Genomic DNA, 19,305 nt, shown 5'->3' with positions numbered 1-19,305 from the left:
TCCCAAAAGCCTTCCGTGGCTCCCACTGCTTCCAATATGTGGTCAGAAGCCTTTAACTTTGCTACCAATTTGCTCCATACTTGACCCAACCTACTTTCCAACCTAGAGGCACTATCTACTGCACCCCTCTGGGCCCCCCACTCCAGTCCGCCTCTTCTATTATCTATTAGCTGACATACAGAGTTCATAGTACAAACAAGAGAGCCCATTCCAGTTCAAGCTGGAAATGAGGCTATCATTGTTTTTGTTTTTGTTTTTGTTTTTGTTTTCACATAACACCTGGGAGGGCTAGAAAACTGGGTATGCAACCAAGGATCACATCAGATTACCCCACTAGATTGGACCAATGGACACCCTACTGCTGAGACACTGCCAACCCCTGGCCTAGTTCTCCTGTCTTTGCTCTCTCTCAATGTCGCTTTGTCACACACCAGCCCTGTCCCCAAAGAGACTCCATGTGGCTGCTGATCCTTGCCATCATTCTCTTTCAAATGAGAATCTCATGCCACTGCAGATGATGGACGCAGCCCAGGTCACATGCTGCACCCAGGCTGCAAGGGATTCTGGGAAAGCAAGGGATTCTCACCATTACTTTGAGGAAGCAGGGCTTTAAGACAAGGAATGTCCTCAAACATAAAAGGGGTACTTGAAAGCTTCCGGACAGCCTAAAGGCAAGATAAATGCACACCAGACTTGGCATCATGGTTTGCTCCCTCCCGTCCCTTACCACCCACAACTAGTCCCCCAGCTGGAGCACATTCTTTTTTAAGAGCCAGTCTCTCTGCATGGACTTTGGGGGCAGATCCAAGTTCCAATCTCAGTGGGGGGTGACCTTGAACAATTCTGGAATATAGACATAATTGGACCCTCATGGTGGTAAGTAACTGGCTGGCCCTTGGCTGCCTGGTCCCGGCACTTGCCAGCCAGATCCCAGGGCAGAAGGAGCAATGAGAAGCACAGTGAATAACACAATTACTTTGAACGTAAATGATGGGCCAAATGCCTCATATTCTGGCACCTCATAAGCCTTGAATTTTCATACAACATGAGAAGGGGAAGCTTCCCCCAACTTCACTGAGACTGAATTTCACCATTCTTCAAATGGTGGCTTGGAGCCAGGTTTAAGTTTCTCTTTAAAAATAAAGCAATGTGAAGTTTCTTGTGCCCAAATGTCATGAAGCAAATTCCCACCTGTTACAGTCATGTAGCAAACTATTCATAGTTCTTATTATATAGGGTGAGTTTAGTCATTTCGAATTCATCCTTTTCTATTCTTTTGAAGTTAAAGAATTCCCTCCTAAAGAAAGGCTGTAGATGGGTGCTCCACACATTTTTTAAGTGCATAGGAATCACAGGGACTTGTTACAGTGCAGATTCTAAGTCAGTAGGTGTGGGGGTAGTCCAATGCTCTGCATTTTGCTATTTTCCAGGTGATGCTGATGTAGCTCCATGGACCACACTGTGAATATCGAAATGGCAGACAATATCTCAGGGTTGGGTGAGGTCCAGTTGTCCACATCACTCACAATTCTACAGCCCAGATCCAGTTTACCTCATAAAGAGCCAATACTCCTCACTCTTCATCAAAGGTATTTTTTAGGCTACCTTCTAGAAGGTTCCATCTCTATACTTTGATGCTCCAATTATAGATATATTAAACCCCTTGAAGAAGAGAAACAGCATCTTAATCTCTACAGTCCAAATGAAAAGCATATTTTAGGCTTTTGTAAATACTTGATGAATAAAGCACAGCCCTGCTAGCGTGACTAGAGCAGGGTGAGGCTAGCCCAGAAAGGCGTGTTGGAGAAAGTAAGCCTTCAAGAGATTCAGTCGTGAGGAAAACCCTAGGCCCAAGGAGAATAGTCTGCTTCTAGAAAAGTGTCCTTCATCCTCTGAAAAGCAATCTTTGATCATCAAGGCCTCCCATTTGCTTCCTGTCAAGAAAAACTTCAAATTGAAAACCAGTGACAATCCATCAGCTGCCCTTTAAATATACAAAACATGCAGCTGCCATTTTAACATGATACTTAATCCTTAAAAATTGCAGCATATACGATCATATCAATAGATGCTGAACAGCATTCAACAAAATCCAGCACCCATTTCTGATTAAAACACTCGACAATGTTGGAACACAGGGATCATATCTCGACATAATAAAGCCATATATGAAAAACCTACAGCCAACATTATACTCAATGGGCAAAAACTAAAAGCATTTCCCTTAGGAATAGTAACATGACAGGGATGCCCACTTTTACTACTTGTATTTAACATAGTACTAGAAGTCTTAGCCACAGCAATTAGACAACAAGAAAAAAATAAAAAGGATCCAAATTGGAAAGGAGGAAGTGAAGTTGTCGTTATTTGCAGATGACATGATATTGTACATAGAAAACCCAAAGACTCCATCAAAAATCTACTAGACTTAATACATGAATTTGGAAAAATAGCAGGATACAAAGTTAACATCAAGGAAACGATGGCATTCTTATATACCAAGAATGAACTCACAGAAAGAGAAACTAAAAAAACAACCCATTTACCATTGCGGCAAAAAAAATTAAGATAACTAGGAATAAACTTAACCAAAGAAGTAAAGAACCTGTTCACAGAAAACTACAGGACATTGAAAAAAAGAAACAGAGGAAGATATAAAAAAGTGGAAGCATATACCTTGTTTAAAGATTGGAAGACTTAACATCATTAAAATGTCCATACTACCAAAAGCAATCTATAGATTCAATGTAATCCCTGTTAGAGTACCAATGGCATATTTCGCAGATCTAGAACAAATACTCCAAAAGCTTATATGGAACCATAAAAGACCCAGAGTAGCCACAGCAATCTTGAAAAAGAAGAACAAAGTAGAAGTATATCAAGTTATACTACAAAGCCATAATAATCAAAACAGCCTGGTACTGGCACAAGAACAGGCATATAGATCAATGGAACAGAACAAATAACCCAGAAATTAACCCAACACATTATGCTTAATTAATATGTGACAAAAATGGCAAGAGCATACAATGGAGTAAAGACAGCCTCTTTAATAAATGATGTTGGGAAAATTGGACAGCTAAATGCAAGAAAAAAAAAAAAAAAGAGAGAGAGAGAGAGAGAGAGACTAGATCACCAACTTACACCATACACAAGAAAAAATTCAAAATGGATAAAAGACTAAAACGTGACTCATGGATCCATAAAAATCCTAGAAGAAAATGTAGGCAACAAAATTTCAGACATCACATGCAGCAGAATTTTCACTGATACAATGCTTAAGGCAAGAGAAACAAAGGAAAAAATTAATACATGGGACTACATCAAACTAAAAAGCTTCTGCACAGCAAAAGAAATAAGCATCAAAATAGAAAGGGAACCCACTATATGGGATAGCATAATTGCCATCAATACATCATATAAGGGGTCAATATCCAAAATATATAGAGTGTTCATACAACTTAACAAAAGGAAGACAAAGAACCCAATTTAAAAATGGGCAGAGGATCTAAAGAGACACCTCTCTAAACAGTCCAAGTGTCCATCAATAGATGAGAGTGGGTAAAAAAGCTGTGGTACATGTACACCATGGAATACTATGCAGCGGTAAGAAAGAAAGATCTCTTATCCTTTGAGACAACATGGAGGAACCTGGAGAGTATTATGCTAAGTGAAATAAGTCAGTGAGAGAAAGACAAGTATCACAATCCTCTCACTTATTTGTGGAATATAATGCATAAAATAAGTTGATGAACAAAATAGATCCAGAGATATAAAAGTAGGGTTCAGAATGACAAATCTCAGAAGAGAGGGGGTAGGGAGGGAAGGGATAAACCAAAGAACTTATATGCATATGTGCATGACCAATGGACAACAACGCTGTGAGGTGAGTGTGGCGGGATCAGGACGAGGGTGTCAATGGGGGAATAAGGAGAAACATTGGTAACAAAAATAAATTAATAAAATAAAATAAAATAAAATAAAATAAAAACAATATCTTGTTTAGGAAACTAAAAAAAAAAAAAAAAAAATTGCAGCATAGCCCTGGCTGGTTTGGCTCAGCAGTTATAGCATCAGTTCACAGACTGAAGGCTCTGAGATTCGATTCCTGATCAAGGCACATACCCGGGTTGTAGGTTTGATCCCTGGCCCTGGTCAGGATCATGCGGGTGGCAATAAATTGATGTGTCTCTCTCACATCGATATTTTCCTATTTTTTTCTCTCTCTCTCTCTCCTTTCCTTCCTCCCTCCCTCCCTCCCTTCCATTCTATCTAAAAGTCAATGGAAAAATATCCTCGGGTGAAGATTAACAAACAAACAAAAAATTACAGATAAAAGGTGGGCCCATACGTTTCCCAGAAAGTCTTGTTTCTTCTGAGTACATCATGTCTTCCAAAGAATATTAACACATAAAGTCAGAGACCAAGGGACTTCCGCTCTGCCCAAACCCCCCGTGTGCAGTGCATTATTTCTGAGGTAAGCTGGAGTTGCTTTTCCCCTTCACTAAAGAAAGAAAATGGCTTTTCTCTACAAGTTCAATGAACCTCATCACTACCAACAGGGCCTGACTCCCATTTCTGCATGCCTTTGGTTCATAACCAGTGAGACATTTACCAAGTACAATAGCAAGTAGATGCTGCAGCCTTATCTCCTGATCCCTGTCTGTCAGATTCTGATAGCACCACTCCTCTCCAACCCCCGCCACCCTTGAGATGTGTAAAGCAGTGTGATGAGATGTCTAAAAAGCCTCTGGCTGCCAGAATAGCTCTTACACAGTAAGTGTAAACAGGAAATGTCAAGATTCTCAATTGGCAGAAACCCTAACATCAGAAAATAGTGAAGCCTGTTAGCCCGAGACATCTCTCTTATTCAGACTTGCTGTCAGCACTGGGGTTGGAAGGCTCTGGAAAGCAGTAAAGCTGCCCTTTCCCTGATTCACCAAACATTTATTCAGCATCTACTAAGTGCCAGGTTAGGAGGAAAGAGCTACTAAGAGGAGGAATACTAGATCAATCCGCTACAACCTTCCTCTTTGAAAACAGAGGTATGCAGGATTCCAAAAATCCAGCTGATGGGACACAAACCCACAAATCTTTAAGTCCCCAAACAAGAGTCTAAAGTCTTGTAAAAATTCCATGTTGCCCTGCAGCTTGGTGAAGTTTCTAATCACTGAGCACTTAACAGGTGCTTAATAAATTGTTGGTGGATCGAGCAATGGCTGATTCATCGGTGCAGTTCTTGGAAGGTAGGACTCTTCAAAAAGAAGGTTCTAGAGATTGGCCCTACCTTGGAAGATATAACTAAGGCAGGAAATGTATTTACTGTGGAGCCCCCTAATCACAGTTCAGAGAAGGTATCTGTTTTCTATTGCTAGTTAACACATTAATACAAATTCAGTGGCTTCGAACAACCTATTTATTAGCTCACAGCTCTGTAGGTCAAAACTCCAGGCACAGCATGGCTGGGAGCTCTGCTCAGGGTCTTGAGGTGTTGAGGCTTTAGGGAGACATCCACCTCTCAGCTCATTCAGGTCCTCATTCCCCTTGCTGGCTCTCACCTCTGGAAGCTCCATTCCCTACCAGTGCTCCCCTCAATCTTCAGTGCCAGCAATGGAGAATTTCTCTCCCATGAAACACGTCTTATGCATTGAATCTCTGACTTCCCTGGATCTCTGACCACTTGACCCAGATTGAAAAGGTCACGTGACTTGATTAAGCCCACACAGGAAATCTCCCTTTTAAGGTCAACTGACTTGGTATCCATGTTACTTCTGTAAAAACCCCACATGCAACATCTCGATCAGTTTTTTTGTTTGTTTTTGAATCCTCACCCAAGGATATTTTTCCACCTATCTTCACACAGAGTGGGAGGGAGGGAGAGAGAAAGAGAAACATCGATGCAAGAGAGACACCTCAATTGGTTGCCTCCTGCACAGCCCTGACCAGGACCCTAACCGCAACCAAGTACATGCCCTTGACCAGAATCAAACCCACGACTGTTTGGTCCATGGGCCAATGCTCTAACTGCTGAGCCAAACAGGCCAGGGCCTCGATCACTGTTGATTGAGTAAGTTGAAGCAGGTGTGTGTGCACCAAGCTCTGGTTCAGGAATTTGGGGAACATCTCAGATTCCTGCCTACAGAAAAGGAGAGGAAGGGCAGCTAGAGCTGAAGTGACTTACTGAGGATCAGAGTTTGTGTGGATTCCCTCCTTTCCAGGAGCAGCAGCCGCTGTCAGGGGTTTCAATCCCTGCACCCCCAGAGCAGTGCTCAGCAACTGTGTCCCCAGCCCAGCAGGGCAGGTTGAAGAAATGTGAACATTCAAGGTCCCTGATCTCAGGGAGCTCCCAGGATAGTCAGGGAGGCAACAGCTGTGCCCCCATCTGAGAAATGACTAATATGGATTATCATTCCTAGGAAGATCAGTGTAGGAAGGCTTCAGGACGAAGTGGGGACTTGAAATTGTTGCCGAGAAATGAGCAGGCCATTGCACAACAGAGATAGATAACTTAGAGCTCCTATGACCCGGCCCAGCTCTCTGGTGCTGCCTCCGGTCCCAAGCAATGTTAAGGCAGCTGGGGCCTCTCTGCTAAGAAAATATGAGGAGTTAATCTGAGCTGTTACTGGTGAGGAGAAGTCCTCTTCCCCACCTATTGCTCATGGAAGTAAAATTCTTGCGATATCCCAAGAAAAAAAGATTTTCACAGAAGAGTGATTTTTATTTGCATGAAATTAAATCCCTCTGTTTCCAAGTAAGTTCCCCTCTCCCTCAGACCCACCATAAAAGAAGTGTAGCTTTGCCTTTAATAGGGCTAGAACTAGAGCCTGTGTCCAGAGTTTCCATTCCATCTCGGAGCAGTCCAGTACATCACGAGGCTAGCTTAGTCTGTACTTCCCACTGCAGTCCATCAGTCCCTTGCATGTGGAGTCTACATGGCTGTGGGCCATATGGATGAACACAAGGACGCGGGAACAAGAGAGCCCCACAAGGCAAGAGTCACAAGAGCCAAGAGAGAGAATTCCTTTGTTGAGAGGATTGTGTATTCCCAAATTTCCGCAGGCTGGCAGTGGCCATGTCTCACAATTAAATGTAAAATTATAACTGTGAGTCTTGTTTCAAGGGATGTTTAATCGAGTCAGGAAGGATGAACAAGGCTTCCCAGGGGAGATCTAAAGATGTTAGCCTGGTGACGGGGCTGGTGAGGGCAGGCAGAGCATGGAGCAGGGCAGGACACATTCCAGGCAGAGGAGGCAGCATGTACTAAGGCCAGAGGGTAGGCGAGAGTCCGGCCATGGACCGAACTTGAAGGGACCAGTGCTACAGAGCAATTAAAGGGTGTTATGGACTGAATTGTGCCCCCTCCACTCATATGTTAAAGCCCCCAGTGTGACACTATTTGAAGATAGGGCATTTGGGAAGGTAATTTAGGTTCGATGAGGCCATAAGGGTGGGGGCCTAACCCAACAGAACTGGTGTCCCTATAAGAAAAGGAAGAGATCCCAGAGAGCGCTCCCTCCCTTTGAGGGCACCCAGAGAAAGGGCTATGTGAGGACTCAGGAAGAAAGCTGCTATTTGCAAAGCAAGGAAGATGTCTCACTAGAAACCAACCCTGATCTCAGATTTCCAGCTTCCAGAACTGTAAGAAAGTAAATACCTGTTGTCTAAACCACTCAGTCCAAGCCGACTGATACAAGAGAAGTGCACCTGACACAGTTGGAGAGGCTGCTGACCACAAGGGGCCTTATGTTAAGTTTGATCCTTGACAAAAGAGCCATGGGAAGCCATTGACAAGCTTGAATTTGAAGGGGCTGTGGATGGGGCCATCAGTGAGATCTCAGTGGCTCTAGGATGAAGAACGGCCTGAACAAGGCAAGAGTAGGTGCAAACATTCCTCCAGTCAAGTCAAGGTCCCTCTCCTAGAAAGTAGACTTCTGGAAGCAAAATAGAAAGGGCACTACAGGAGCTTGAGTCCTTTGAAGGCTCTTGCAAAGGAAGGTGCCCACTAGACAGAAGGGCCCAAGTGAGACTGAACACTCATCTATTTATAAGAACTTACAGTAGCAATGACGACCAGTCTTCTCTCCAGAGCTCAGTAAGTAGCCAAGAAGTAGAGGTAGAGGGTCAATTGCATTGTCCCAGAGTTGCAGACCAGGCAGAAGGAAAATGTGGTGAGAGATGACTGTGTCACCCAAGTGGTGGATCAGAGGACCTTATCTACTGGGGCAGAATGGAGTTCCTTGACTCCCAATTCAATATTCTTCCTCTGTGCTGTCTCAGCTCACAAATGACTTTTATTCTGAGTGGTTGTAGCATTAATAAGCGGAATGCTTTGCTCAGCTGACGCCTCTGCTTCCCTGCTACACTTTGGCAGCCCCCACGAGGCATGCATCTAAGACAGATGAACAGCTTGCTAATGAATGGGGACTGGGATTCCAATATTCCCTTCCGCAAGAACTATGCATCTCTCTAGCAGAAAAATGAAATCTTTGAGACAGCCCGATTATAAAAATAAAGCAGCATTATTATATCTGTCAGCCAGGCTGGTCACAGGACACTGCAATGTATGACAGATATCACAAACAGAAAAATAAGCATGAAATGCCATCGATTACAGGCACATCTACTCCTGTAATCAAGTAGAAGAGAATACAGGTGATAGCCTGAATAGTTGAGGCAAAACTTGTTCCTGAAATAGCCAAACATTTGAGTCAAATTAATATCTTACACTAAAAAAGGCCACCAATTTTCCCCGAGGGACTGAGTTGCCGTATCCCTTTATACCACAAAAAAATACTTTGCTAAGAAAATTAATGACATACACATGACTGTAAGACCAGTATTTAAACTAATCAAGAAAAAAAACATCTAATAGTCATTTTGGGTACTTGGCATTCATTTCCATGTAAATCAGTTGATAAATACTAGGGTGTAGAGATTGATTTTTGAGTGAATTTTATTTGGGGAGTTTGGCCCGCATTCAGGGTACAGGATTTCATGAAATCAATAAAAGAAGGCTAGAGAAACACATGAATCACATGCCAAGCCACTGACATGTGGAACTAGACCAGTCAACCCTGAAAGAATGAAAAATTAACAGGTGATGACAGGACAGGTGACTCGATGAGGGTGGTTTATATGGTGCAGAATTAGCCTGGCCAGTGTGGCTCAGTGAATTGAGTGTCCTCCCATGGACTGAGAGTTCCCTATTCCTGGTCAGAGCACATGCCTGGTTGTGAGCTTGATCCCCAGTAGGGGGCATGCAGGAGGCAACCGATTGATGTTTCTATCTCTTTCTCCTTCTCCCTTCCTTGCTCTCTGAAAATCAATGTGTGTGTGTGTGTGTGTGTGTGTGTGTATTTAAATGGCACAGGATTAAGAGAAGGCCTTGGAAAAAAGCCCTTGATATAATCTTGCTGAGAAAAGCTAACACAAAGGCCATCAGATGGTCAGAAAAATTATGCCCTCAAAAAAGCCACACTTGTTTCCTTCTGAAAAATGTTTTATAAGAATTAGCATGTAATTATAACCTGTTTGATAAAATAGAAGCCAAATTTCTTTTCATAGCTGTCACTTTTGTTTTTCACAATGAAGTCCCAATCACACCTTTTTTCACATGAAATGTTGGACTCTATTTTAAGGAACTAACTTGAGGAGTTCTTTTTAGGTACTGCGTGTCCTCAGATAAAGAGGACCCACAGACATATCTCAGTTCTCTCTCCCCCCTTTTAGGCCTCAGGCCTCCCCCATTCTCTCTCTTGCTTCAAAGTTCATATGCAGGTAGGTGTGAGTATAGACACACATGACTTCCTCTGTAAATCTGGGGTCTAGAAACCAAGAGAATGTGATTCTGATCTTCTCTCTGGCCCACCACACAAATATATAAACATACATTAACCTTCTTTTTAGAGTAGTCCGTTACAGTGCAACTCTCAATCTTTTCCCATCAAACTACACATGATGAGTAGTTGAAACAGCTCAGTTGGGAGCGTTTAAGAGTGGAGATGAAATATACATGATGGATCATGTCCATATTCAAGATTTTCTCCCACCAGCAACCTAAGTTGACATGCAATTCCTCCCCTTTTTCTCCAACTCAGGGGAGCAAATCGAAATGCAAACGACTAGAATTATTAGAGTCCTGAATGTTCTCTGGTGTTTCTTCAATTTTGTAATTTCATGATTATCTGTAAAACTTTTTTTCATACAGTTGAAAGCCAATCACTGCCCTATAGACCTCCACGAGGGAGCTGTAACCTAGTCCCTATGATTCTTATGATCTTATAGGTTACCAATTAAACTACAGTACACTTCTTTTATTATTTTAGCACTTTCCTAGAAATTGTAATAAATTTAATTAAGCATTCTTGATCAATTTAACATTTTTTTACTTTGCATTTATACTCCAGAGTAATTTAATGTGTCATACATATACATGTTGATAGCAAACATTCTGCACAGATTTTTTTACTAGCTTTGAACCAAGGACTCTGACTGTTCAAGTAGCCCAACATTATTGCTACAGCAATAACTAAAGGTTTTTGGTTTTTTTTTAACTCATGTTTACTGTTGAATGTATTACAGATGTCCCCCCTTTGTTTTGCCATTGACCCCCCCACCTCCCCAATCCTGCACCCCTCCTGCCTTCCCCACACTATTGTTGGTGTCCATTGGTTGTGCATATATGCATAGAAGTTCTTTAGTTTATCTCATCCCACCCTCCCTCCCCCCTTCCCTTTGAGGTTCATCCATCTAACAACCAATTTCTACTACTTAATCCCTTCATCTTTTTCACCCATCCCTCCAGCCCCCACCTATGTGGCAAGCAACAAAAAGTTCTCTGTATCTATGAGTCTGTTTCTGTTCTGTTTGCTCAGTTTGTTTGTACATTCAATTGTTGATAGATATGTATTAATTGCCATTTTATTGTTCATATTTTTCTTCTTCTTCTCCTTCAAGAAGACCCATCAACATTTCATATAATACTGGTTTGGTGGTGATGAACTCCTTTAGCCTTTTCCTGTCCAGGAAACTCTTGATATGTCCATTGATTCTAAATGATAGCTTTGCAGGATAGAGTAATATTGGTTGTAGGTCATTGCTTTTCATCACCTTGAATATCTCTTGCCACTCCTTTCTGGCCTGAAAAATCTCTTTTGATAAATGGGCTGATAGTCTTATGGGAGCTCCTTTGTAGGTAACTAACTGCTTTTAAGATTCTCTCCTTGTCTTTAACCTTTGCTATTTTGATGGTGATGTGTCTTGGTGTAGATCTCTTTGGGTTCATCTTGTTTGGGACTCTATGTGCTTCCTGGACTTGTATGTCTGTTTCCTTCACCAAGTTAGGAAAGTTTTCTGTCATTATTTTTTCAAATAGGTTTTCAATTTCTTTCTCCCTCTCTTCTCCTGGCACCCCTATGATGTGAATGTTGGCATGCTTGAAGTTGTCCCAGAAGCTCCTTACACTGTCCTCATTCTTTTGGATTCCTTTTTCTTTTTGCGCTTCTGATTGGGTGTTTTTTGCTTCCTTATATTCAAAATCAATGGTTTGCTCCTTGGCTTTACCTACTCTACTGTTGATTCCCGGTAAATTATTCTTTATTTCATTAGTGCATCCTTCATTTCTGACTGGTCTTTTTTGACGTTATTGATGTTCTCACTAAGTTCCTTAGAGGTCTCCTTAAGTTCCTTGAAGGTCTCACGAAGTTCCTTGAATGTCTCACTAAGTGCCTTCATCAACCTTATAACCAGTGTTTTGAACTCTGCATCTTATTGTTTGCTTATCTCCATTTTGCTTAGTTGTTTGCCCAGAGTTTTGTTCTTATCTTTTATTTGGGACATGTTTCTTTGTGTCCTCATTTTGGCTGCTTCCCTGAATTGTTTCTATGTATTAGGTAGAGTTGCTATGTCTCCTAGGCTTTGTAGGGTGGCCTATTGTTATAGGTGTCCTGTAGGATCCAGTGGCACAGTCCCCCTGATCACCCCATCTAGGCCCTCGAGGTGTACCCCTAGTGTGGACTGTATACCCTTCTGTTTTAATTGAGTCTTGATTGCTGTTGGCACATCAATGGGAGGGATTTACTCTGGCTGATCAGCTGCAAGGACTGGCTATGCCCACTGACCACTGGCCTCTGACTGCTTTTGAGGATCAGCTCAAACAAGCAGGGGCCCAACACACAGGGCAAGACTTACTTCTGCAGGGCTCTGGTGCCCACTGAGTCCACTCACTGAGTGTGTCACTTGTGGAGGTGGTTGGGTGGTGGTGCTTCAATGTATTCTTAAAATGTCCTCTGGGTGTGCTGGCTCTGGGGCAAGGTCAGCCTCCCTCTGTGTTCTATCTGGGGCCTCCCGTCATAAGCTACAGTGATCTGCCAATGGCTGCTTCTTATGCTGGGCTTGGAGGTGCACAGGAAAAGCCAAGTTGTGAACCAAGGCTGGCTGCTTCTTAAGCCCAACCTGGGGCCACTTAATGAGAGGTATGGGGCTTGTTGAGACCAGAAGTTGTTTATTTGAGAGATTTTAGGAAACTCTGAAGCACAATTCAAGACAGGCCAATCCTATGGTAAAGCCTTTGGAAACAGCTTTGATGGGCCTGTAAGTTGGGTGGGGCGGGGCCTCAGGGAATCACCAGTGCAGGGAAAACAGTGTGAACCAAATTGCTGGAGTCCTAGATATGGCTGCTGTCTGCCAGCCTCATGGGGGAAGGGCTTGCCAAAGAACATCAGCCTCCAACAGCATGTCTGTCTGAAAGAAAGCTGCCTCTTCAGCCCTCATCCCGAGGCCAGACAGCTTATTTCTTCCCTGTGTGTCTCTGATGCCTTTCAAGCTGCCTCCCTAATGCTGATCCTAGAAGGAGCAAGTCCAAGTAAGTCCATGCATGGGCCCTTTAAGAGGAGCTGCCCAGGGGGTCTAGCAGCCTCAGCCCCCCTCAGCCTCAGTTCCCGCTGGTTTTACAGCCAGAAGTTATGGGGACTTCTCTTCCTGGCACTGAAAACTGTAGACAGGGATCCATCATTCCTCAAAGAAGACTTTCCTGGCCGAGGTACCTCCTTATTTTTATCCGTCATATGTGGGTATGGGACCAGCCTGTCTGCCTCCGCCCCTCCTACCAGCCTCCATGTGGCTGCTTCTTTAATTTCGTAGTTGTAGGACTTCCATTCAGCTCCATGTCAGGCGGTTCTGAATAAAGTTTGTGCTGTAGTTTAGTTGTAATTTTGATGTGGTTGTGGGTGGAGGCGAGACCATGTTTACCTACGCCATCACCTTGACTGGAAGTCTAAAGGTTGTTTTTATTGATGATTATTAAAAACTCAATTAGTTATCACAGTTCTCAGTTTTTCTTCTGATAGTCCCGTATCTTTCTCACTGATATTTTTCAGTTTTATCAACTACTGTCTGTCCCATCAACATATATTTAAGATCTTAAAACTGTTTCACCTTCCACTAAATGGAATTATTTCTGGTGTACTCATCAATGAGTTGATACGAGCATAACTGGTTTGCACGTAGTATATGTTCAATAAATCGTGGCTATTATTATTATCATTATTATTATTGCTCATTAGCATTTGCCCTTAATATTTACTTCTGAAAATTCCCAATGTTCTTTTATATTTTCATCTTTAAAGAGACTGGTGTTGTTAGTTCTCTATTGCTATTATAATAAGTTAGCACAGATTTAGGGTTTAAAACAACATAAATGTATTCTCTTCTGGAGGTCAGCTGTCCAAAATTAGTTTTATTGAACTAATATCAGTGTGTCAGCAGGGTTGCATTCCTAGAAGGGAATCTATTTTCTCACCTTATCCAGCTTCAAAGACACTGCATTTCTTTCTTTTTTAATAACTCACAGTTTGTACCTCTGTTCTGCCTTTACCTTTTTGACCCACTCTCAACCCCTGTCCCCTCTGGCAACCATCAGTTTGTTCTCTGTTTCTATGAGTCTGTTTTTCTTTTGTTTTGTTTGTTCATTTGTTTTGATTTCTTAGATTCCACTTATAAGTGAAATCATATGGTATTTGTCTTTCTCTGTGTTATTTCACTTAGCACAATGCCCTCTAGGTCCATCTGTGTTGTCACAAATGACAAGATTTCATTCTTTTTGTTTTTGCTGAGTAATATTGTATTGTATATATGAACCACATCTTCTTTATCCATTCATCTATCAATGGACACCTAGGCTGTTTCCAGATCCCAGCTGTTATAAATAATACTGCAATAAACACAGGGGTGCATATATCCTTTCAAATTAATTTTTTCATTTTCTTCAGATAAATACCCAGAAATGGAATTGCTGCATTGTATGGTAGTTATATTTTTAATTTTTTGAGGAACCTCCGTACTATTTTCCAGTGTCTGTACCAATTTACAATCCTACCAAAAAACTACAGAATATTTCATTTAAACTACTCTGCTATTCTACTTTGAGTGAGTGACACCTAACAGCAAGCCACATGTGCAGTAGACACAAACATGGGTGGCTATGTACCTGATGCCACATGCACTGGCAATAGCTCTGAGTGAGAACTGAGAGACATAAACGATGGAAGGTCTGAAAAAGCCTGTTGAAAAGAAAGCTTATTTTGCATATCCTCAACAACTAAGGAGTAAAGAGCCAAATACATCAGTTCCTCTCCTCCACAGCCAGCAGGAATCTAGACCAGCAACCTCTGACCTGGAATCAGACGAGGATTTCCATGGTCACGTTGGCCACAGCCTTGCAAAAGGTAGTGAATCTAACGCTCATTTCTCACTGAGCTGGCAAGAGGCAAGAAGACACACACATGTTTCTAGGAATGTACACTTTTACATGATGGTTTTCTCCTGCAAATTAATTGAGAGCTAGGAGGCATTCCAGCATCTCTCTCTTCCACAGTTCCCAATCTTTTTTATTATTCAGCAACCCAGCCCCTCCACTAGACTGAGACGCAACTGCAAATGATGTAGAATGGACAATTAATATTTTCTACGTAGACTTCCTCATCTTGGGTAGATTTATGAATTTCACTTCTGTTATGCAGAAGTTAGCATTTTTAACATGGGTGGGAAATCCTTAATTGTTTTTCTATTGTCTGAAGAGCTCCAGAGACATCTTGTGGTATGTCATCATTTACATTTCACATTAAATGCAAAATGTTTGAAATGAACAAATATTTGTTTTAATTTGATACATCTGCTAACTGAAATGCTAAAAAGACAGCTAACTCACTATATTAAATTCAGTGATTTGTAAACAATTTATATGTTCATTTGTTCTGGTTATAAATGCCCCATAGCTTACGTTTTATGAAACCCACAAAGTAAATTGCATTGTATTAATCTGATGGATGCAGGCCATGATTTCTTCCTCTTCAGTCCATTAATTTATTTCCTAACTTGAGTTAATTAGTGAGGTTCCTATTTTTAAAAGCTGTTTAAATTCATCTGGAGAAGGGCACATTTGCTTTGGAAACCTACTGCAGAGGAAATGGGCTAAATACAAAGGGTAAATTTTCCCAAGACATTATCACACATTGAGCACCTGATTGCCATTCAACAGTCTGTATGTGGGGAACACAGTGGGTGATGAATGCAGACTTGTTACAGGAAAGAGGGAGAGAACCAGACGAAGGAACGAGAGCAGCAGCGAGAACACACTCTTTCCAGGCGATTACTAACTGCGTGAGATATCTTCAAGGCCCTATTCATCTCTAAATAAAAAGCATTCTGATTTTATGCTACAAAATGCAGACTGACTTACACTTGAACAATACTCCCTGGGAAGAGAAGATATGTCTATTCAGAGAAATATAAAAAAATCACAGAGATTGGTCCAGTAGAGAACAAAGATAAATCAATTATTTTTCCTTGGTCAAATGCAGCTTTAATATTCTTAATTAGAATAGAAGATAGTGCCTTGAACTAAAAAAAAAAAAAAAAATGGGTTGGGGGGAATTTATTCAAAATATAAACTACTGATAAAAGTTTAAGATGTGCCTAAGAGTGTTTGGGGGAAGGGCGAACTAGCCTTTCAACAGATGTTCAAATATTTCCTGGAACATTTGGGCAGCAGCCAGTGGATGGGAGAGATTGAGTTGGGTGGCTGCCCTTTCAGTGTCCCCAAAGTTACCCACTTACTTCCAGAAAGGCTGGCCCTCGGAGGCAGCAACACCACCAGCCCCATCTAGGCAGCACCTTCCTTGTCCAAGTCCTGCTTTATTTCTTTTTCCCCTCTCCAGTCATTTCCCTGCCCTGAGCAGCAAGGTGAAAATTTGGAGCTTTAATTACATGCATTTGAATTAGGTCTTCTCTAAGCCTCCAATTCTATGAAGTGGAAATGTAAGTCACCTAGCACACCCCTGGGGCAGAGTAGGCGTCCAAAACTCGCAAACTCCCTCCTCCTTTCGTTTCACACAAGCACGGAGTCCAGTCAAGTTAGCTATAGACACCAGGAGCCAGAGGCAGCTCTGGGACAAGACCAGGTTCTTTCCATTCTCTCCAACTGCCTTCAAATTTTTCTGCATGTCTAAGCCCTGGTCCTGGAACCTGTTACTCAAGTTTCCCACACCAAAACAAACAGCACCTTGATTGATTCCTTCTCCTGGTGCCTCCCTGAAGAGGGGAGAGGGCAGAGGAGACACGTTTATGACATCAACTCCCCCTTGACTCACATACACCCACATCTTTTTCTTGTTTCCACTAAAAGTTATTTTTTTAAAACCTTTGCTAGCACAGACTGTTAAACCTTTGCTAGCACAGACTGTTAAACCTTTGCTAGCACAGACTGTATGTGTCTCCAATAAAGCCCTGTCTCCCAGGGGGCAGCCACCAGGCCCCTCTTTTGAAGGCTTGAGGGTCTGCAGATGGTGGGCTTCTTCTTTACTGACAGAGGGCCTGACTTCGAACATTTGCATTACAACAAAAGTTTGGAGAACAAAGCTTTCTCTGCATGGGAATCTGGTGTCTTGGACAACCAACCAAGTCCCAGGAATCTGTGAAGCCAGATTTTCTGGATCAAACAGGAGGGTGTCCCTGCCCTGCTTCTCTGCTCAGAGAGAGAACAGACCCACCACACCGGAAACTCAAGCCCCAGGTAGATCACCCCTGAGAATAAAATAGCCTCCTGGAGAGTGTGTTTTCCTGGCAGTCTTGCTTCTCCAAAGGAGAAGAAAAAAAATGGGAACAAAATCTAGCTGCCTGAGAAAGGTTCTCCAGGGTAAAGAGGGACAAGATAAGAATGCTCGTTTGGCTCAGCGGTTAGAGTGTTGGCCTGCGGACTGGAGAGTCTCGGGTTCGGTTTCCACTATGGGAACGTACCTCAGTTGCAGTTTGTCCCTGGTCCCAGTTGGGGTCATGTGGGTGGCAACCACTCGATGTGTCTCTCTCACATGGATGTTTCTCTCTCTCTTCCCCCCTCTCTCCCTCATGCTCTGTCTGAAGAAAAATGCAAAAATGTCCTGGGGTGAGGATTAAAAAAAAAATGCTCTTTTATCTCTGCAGAACTTAGTCCTTCTCAAAGGACTTTCACCTCTCCTGCATTACCTAATTTACATTTCTTAATATTATCAACCCCACTTTACCCAAGATATTTTGTGAATGGCTGGAGGTCCCAGAGGCCTACTCTGGAATATACCCAGTCCTTCTGACCCCTGAGCGAGCGCCATTCTCACCATAATCTTAATTCCCAAACACAGAGAGGAAACATCCAGAGACTCAGATCAATGCCTCTTCAGCCTCAAGATTTACACTTTAAAGACAAGATTTGCAGTTAAGACTACAGGGAGTCAGGGTGGGGGTGGGGTGGGGGCTGCTGCCAGGCTGCCCTCCAACCAGGACTCACTCAGGAAGAGGATAGTCTGCCTCCTGGCGGCCCTGCTCTCCTCGCTCTCCGACTTCCTCAGCTGGGTCTGCGGGCCCTTCCCGGCCAGGGTGCCCTGCTTGCTCCTTCTGAGCACCTGCATCATGTTCCAGCACATGAAGGCTACAGCGACCAGGACCACGAGGTAGAGCACGAAGGCGCTGAAGATGCTGGACTTGAAGACAGTCCAGCGGCTGGAGAGGTTGGTACAGATGGACATGTTGGAGGTCTCTGGTTGCTTGTGGTGGCGGGTGAGTGAGCGGTTGCAAGAGAGACCCTGGTGACTATGCACGTGCACCAGGGGGTACTCGACTCCCATAGCAAACAGCAAAGGCAGGGCCACTAGGGTCGAGGTGACCCAGACGAAGCCGATCAGCAGCTTCACCTGGCAGGGCCCGGACACGGCCTTATACCGGAAGGGGTGGCAGATAGCGACATAGCGCTCGAAGCTTAGCGTCAGCACGTGCAGCAGCGTAGCGTAACTGCAGGTCTCGAAGAGGAAATTGTGCAGCTTGCAGGAAAGGGCATAGCTGGGCGTGGACAGGGGGTTCCAGATGATGCTGTAGAACTCCATGGGCATGCCGATGAGGAAGACCAAGATGTCCGAGCAAGCCAGGCTCACCATGTGATCTGTCACCTCCTTCTGCAAGTAGCCTTTCTTCTGCAGCAGCTGGGTGACCCGAATGGTGACGCTGTTCCCCAGAATGCCCAGCACGAAGATGACCAGGTTCACCAGGATGAGGGTGATTTTGATCCAGGTGGCCACCTCGAATTGGGGGATGTGGCTGTGATCAATAATGTGGGAGCAGTCACTGCCGGCACCTCCGGGTGAAGCCATCAGGAAGGAAGCCACGCCACCAGGTCCAAAGATCTCAACTTCCCTCCTCTCAGCGGAGCCCAGAGTTCTTGGCTGCACTCAGGGGGCTTTCTCTCTCCGGACTTATTTCAGGTGCTTTCATAGAAACTTCCTGGAGCAGCCCAACCTAGCAGTGGCCCGGGAGACGCCTGGGGGTGGAGTTTGGGGACGTGTGTAAGAGTGAGGCAGGAAGAGCCCGGGGAAGGAGGTTCTAACCTGCCAAGGAGTCTGCACCGCAGCCCCCAGCGTGCCCGCCCTTCTCTGTGCCGGGCTCTTTCTGCCCTGCAGCCCTCCGCTTCCCTCCGGCTGCCTGGCACTTGCCAGCCCCATCCACCCTCCAGAAGCACCCTCTTGGTGCTGCTGGAGGCCGGCTGGTAGCAATCAATCATTAACCACCGCTGGCTGTGCTCAGCAGTCGGCCGGGCTGCAGGCACAGCCCAGCGCTGGGGTTTGACTCAGCTCAGAGGCATGGTCCAGAAACCAGATCTTGGCTCGGGCTCCAGCGGCCGTGGCCCCACCTCCCCCTCCTCCCACGCAGCCACCACCGAGATAGCAGTGGCCTGCTGCCCAAACCTGCAACCCAGGAGGCGCAGCCCGGGGAGTTGGAGTGCGCTCC

The 19,305-nt window shown here is 43.8% G+C and overlaps 1 protein-coding gene across 1 annotated transcript in view; it reads right to left on the bottom strand.

The window, feature by feature from the left end:
- GPR39 (G protein-coupled receptor 39) overlaps positions 1–18,681 on the bottom strand; it is a 184,790-nt gene extending 166,109 nt beyond the window's left edge. The window contains exon 1 of the mRNA XM_036254506.1: positions 17,816–18,681. Coding sequence (XP_036110399.1) covers positions 17,816–18,671 — 856 coding nt within the window. The 5' untranslated portion in view covers positions 18,672–18,681. The remainder of the gene's footprint in view (positions 1–17,815) is intronic.
- Between the last annotated feature and the right edge of the window lie 624 nt (positions 18,682–19,305).

Source organism: Molossus molossus, unplaced genomic scaffold, assembly GCF_014108415.1.
Source record: "Molossus molossus isolate mMolMol1 unplaced genomic scaffold, mMolMol1.p scaffold_m16_p_11, whole genome shotgun sequence".
In the NCBI taxonomy this organism is placed as follows: domain Eukaryota; kingdom Metazoa; phylum Chordata; class Mammalia; order Chiroptera; family Molossidae; genus Molossus; species Molossus molossus.
This window is presented reverse-complemented; position numbering and strand designations above follow the sequence as displayed.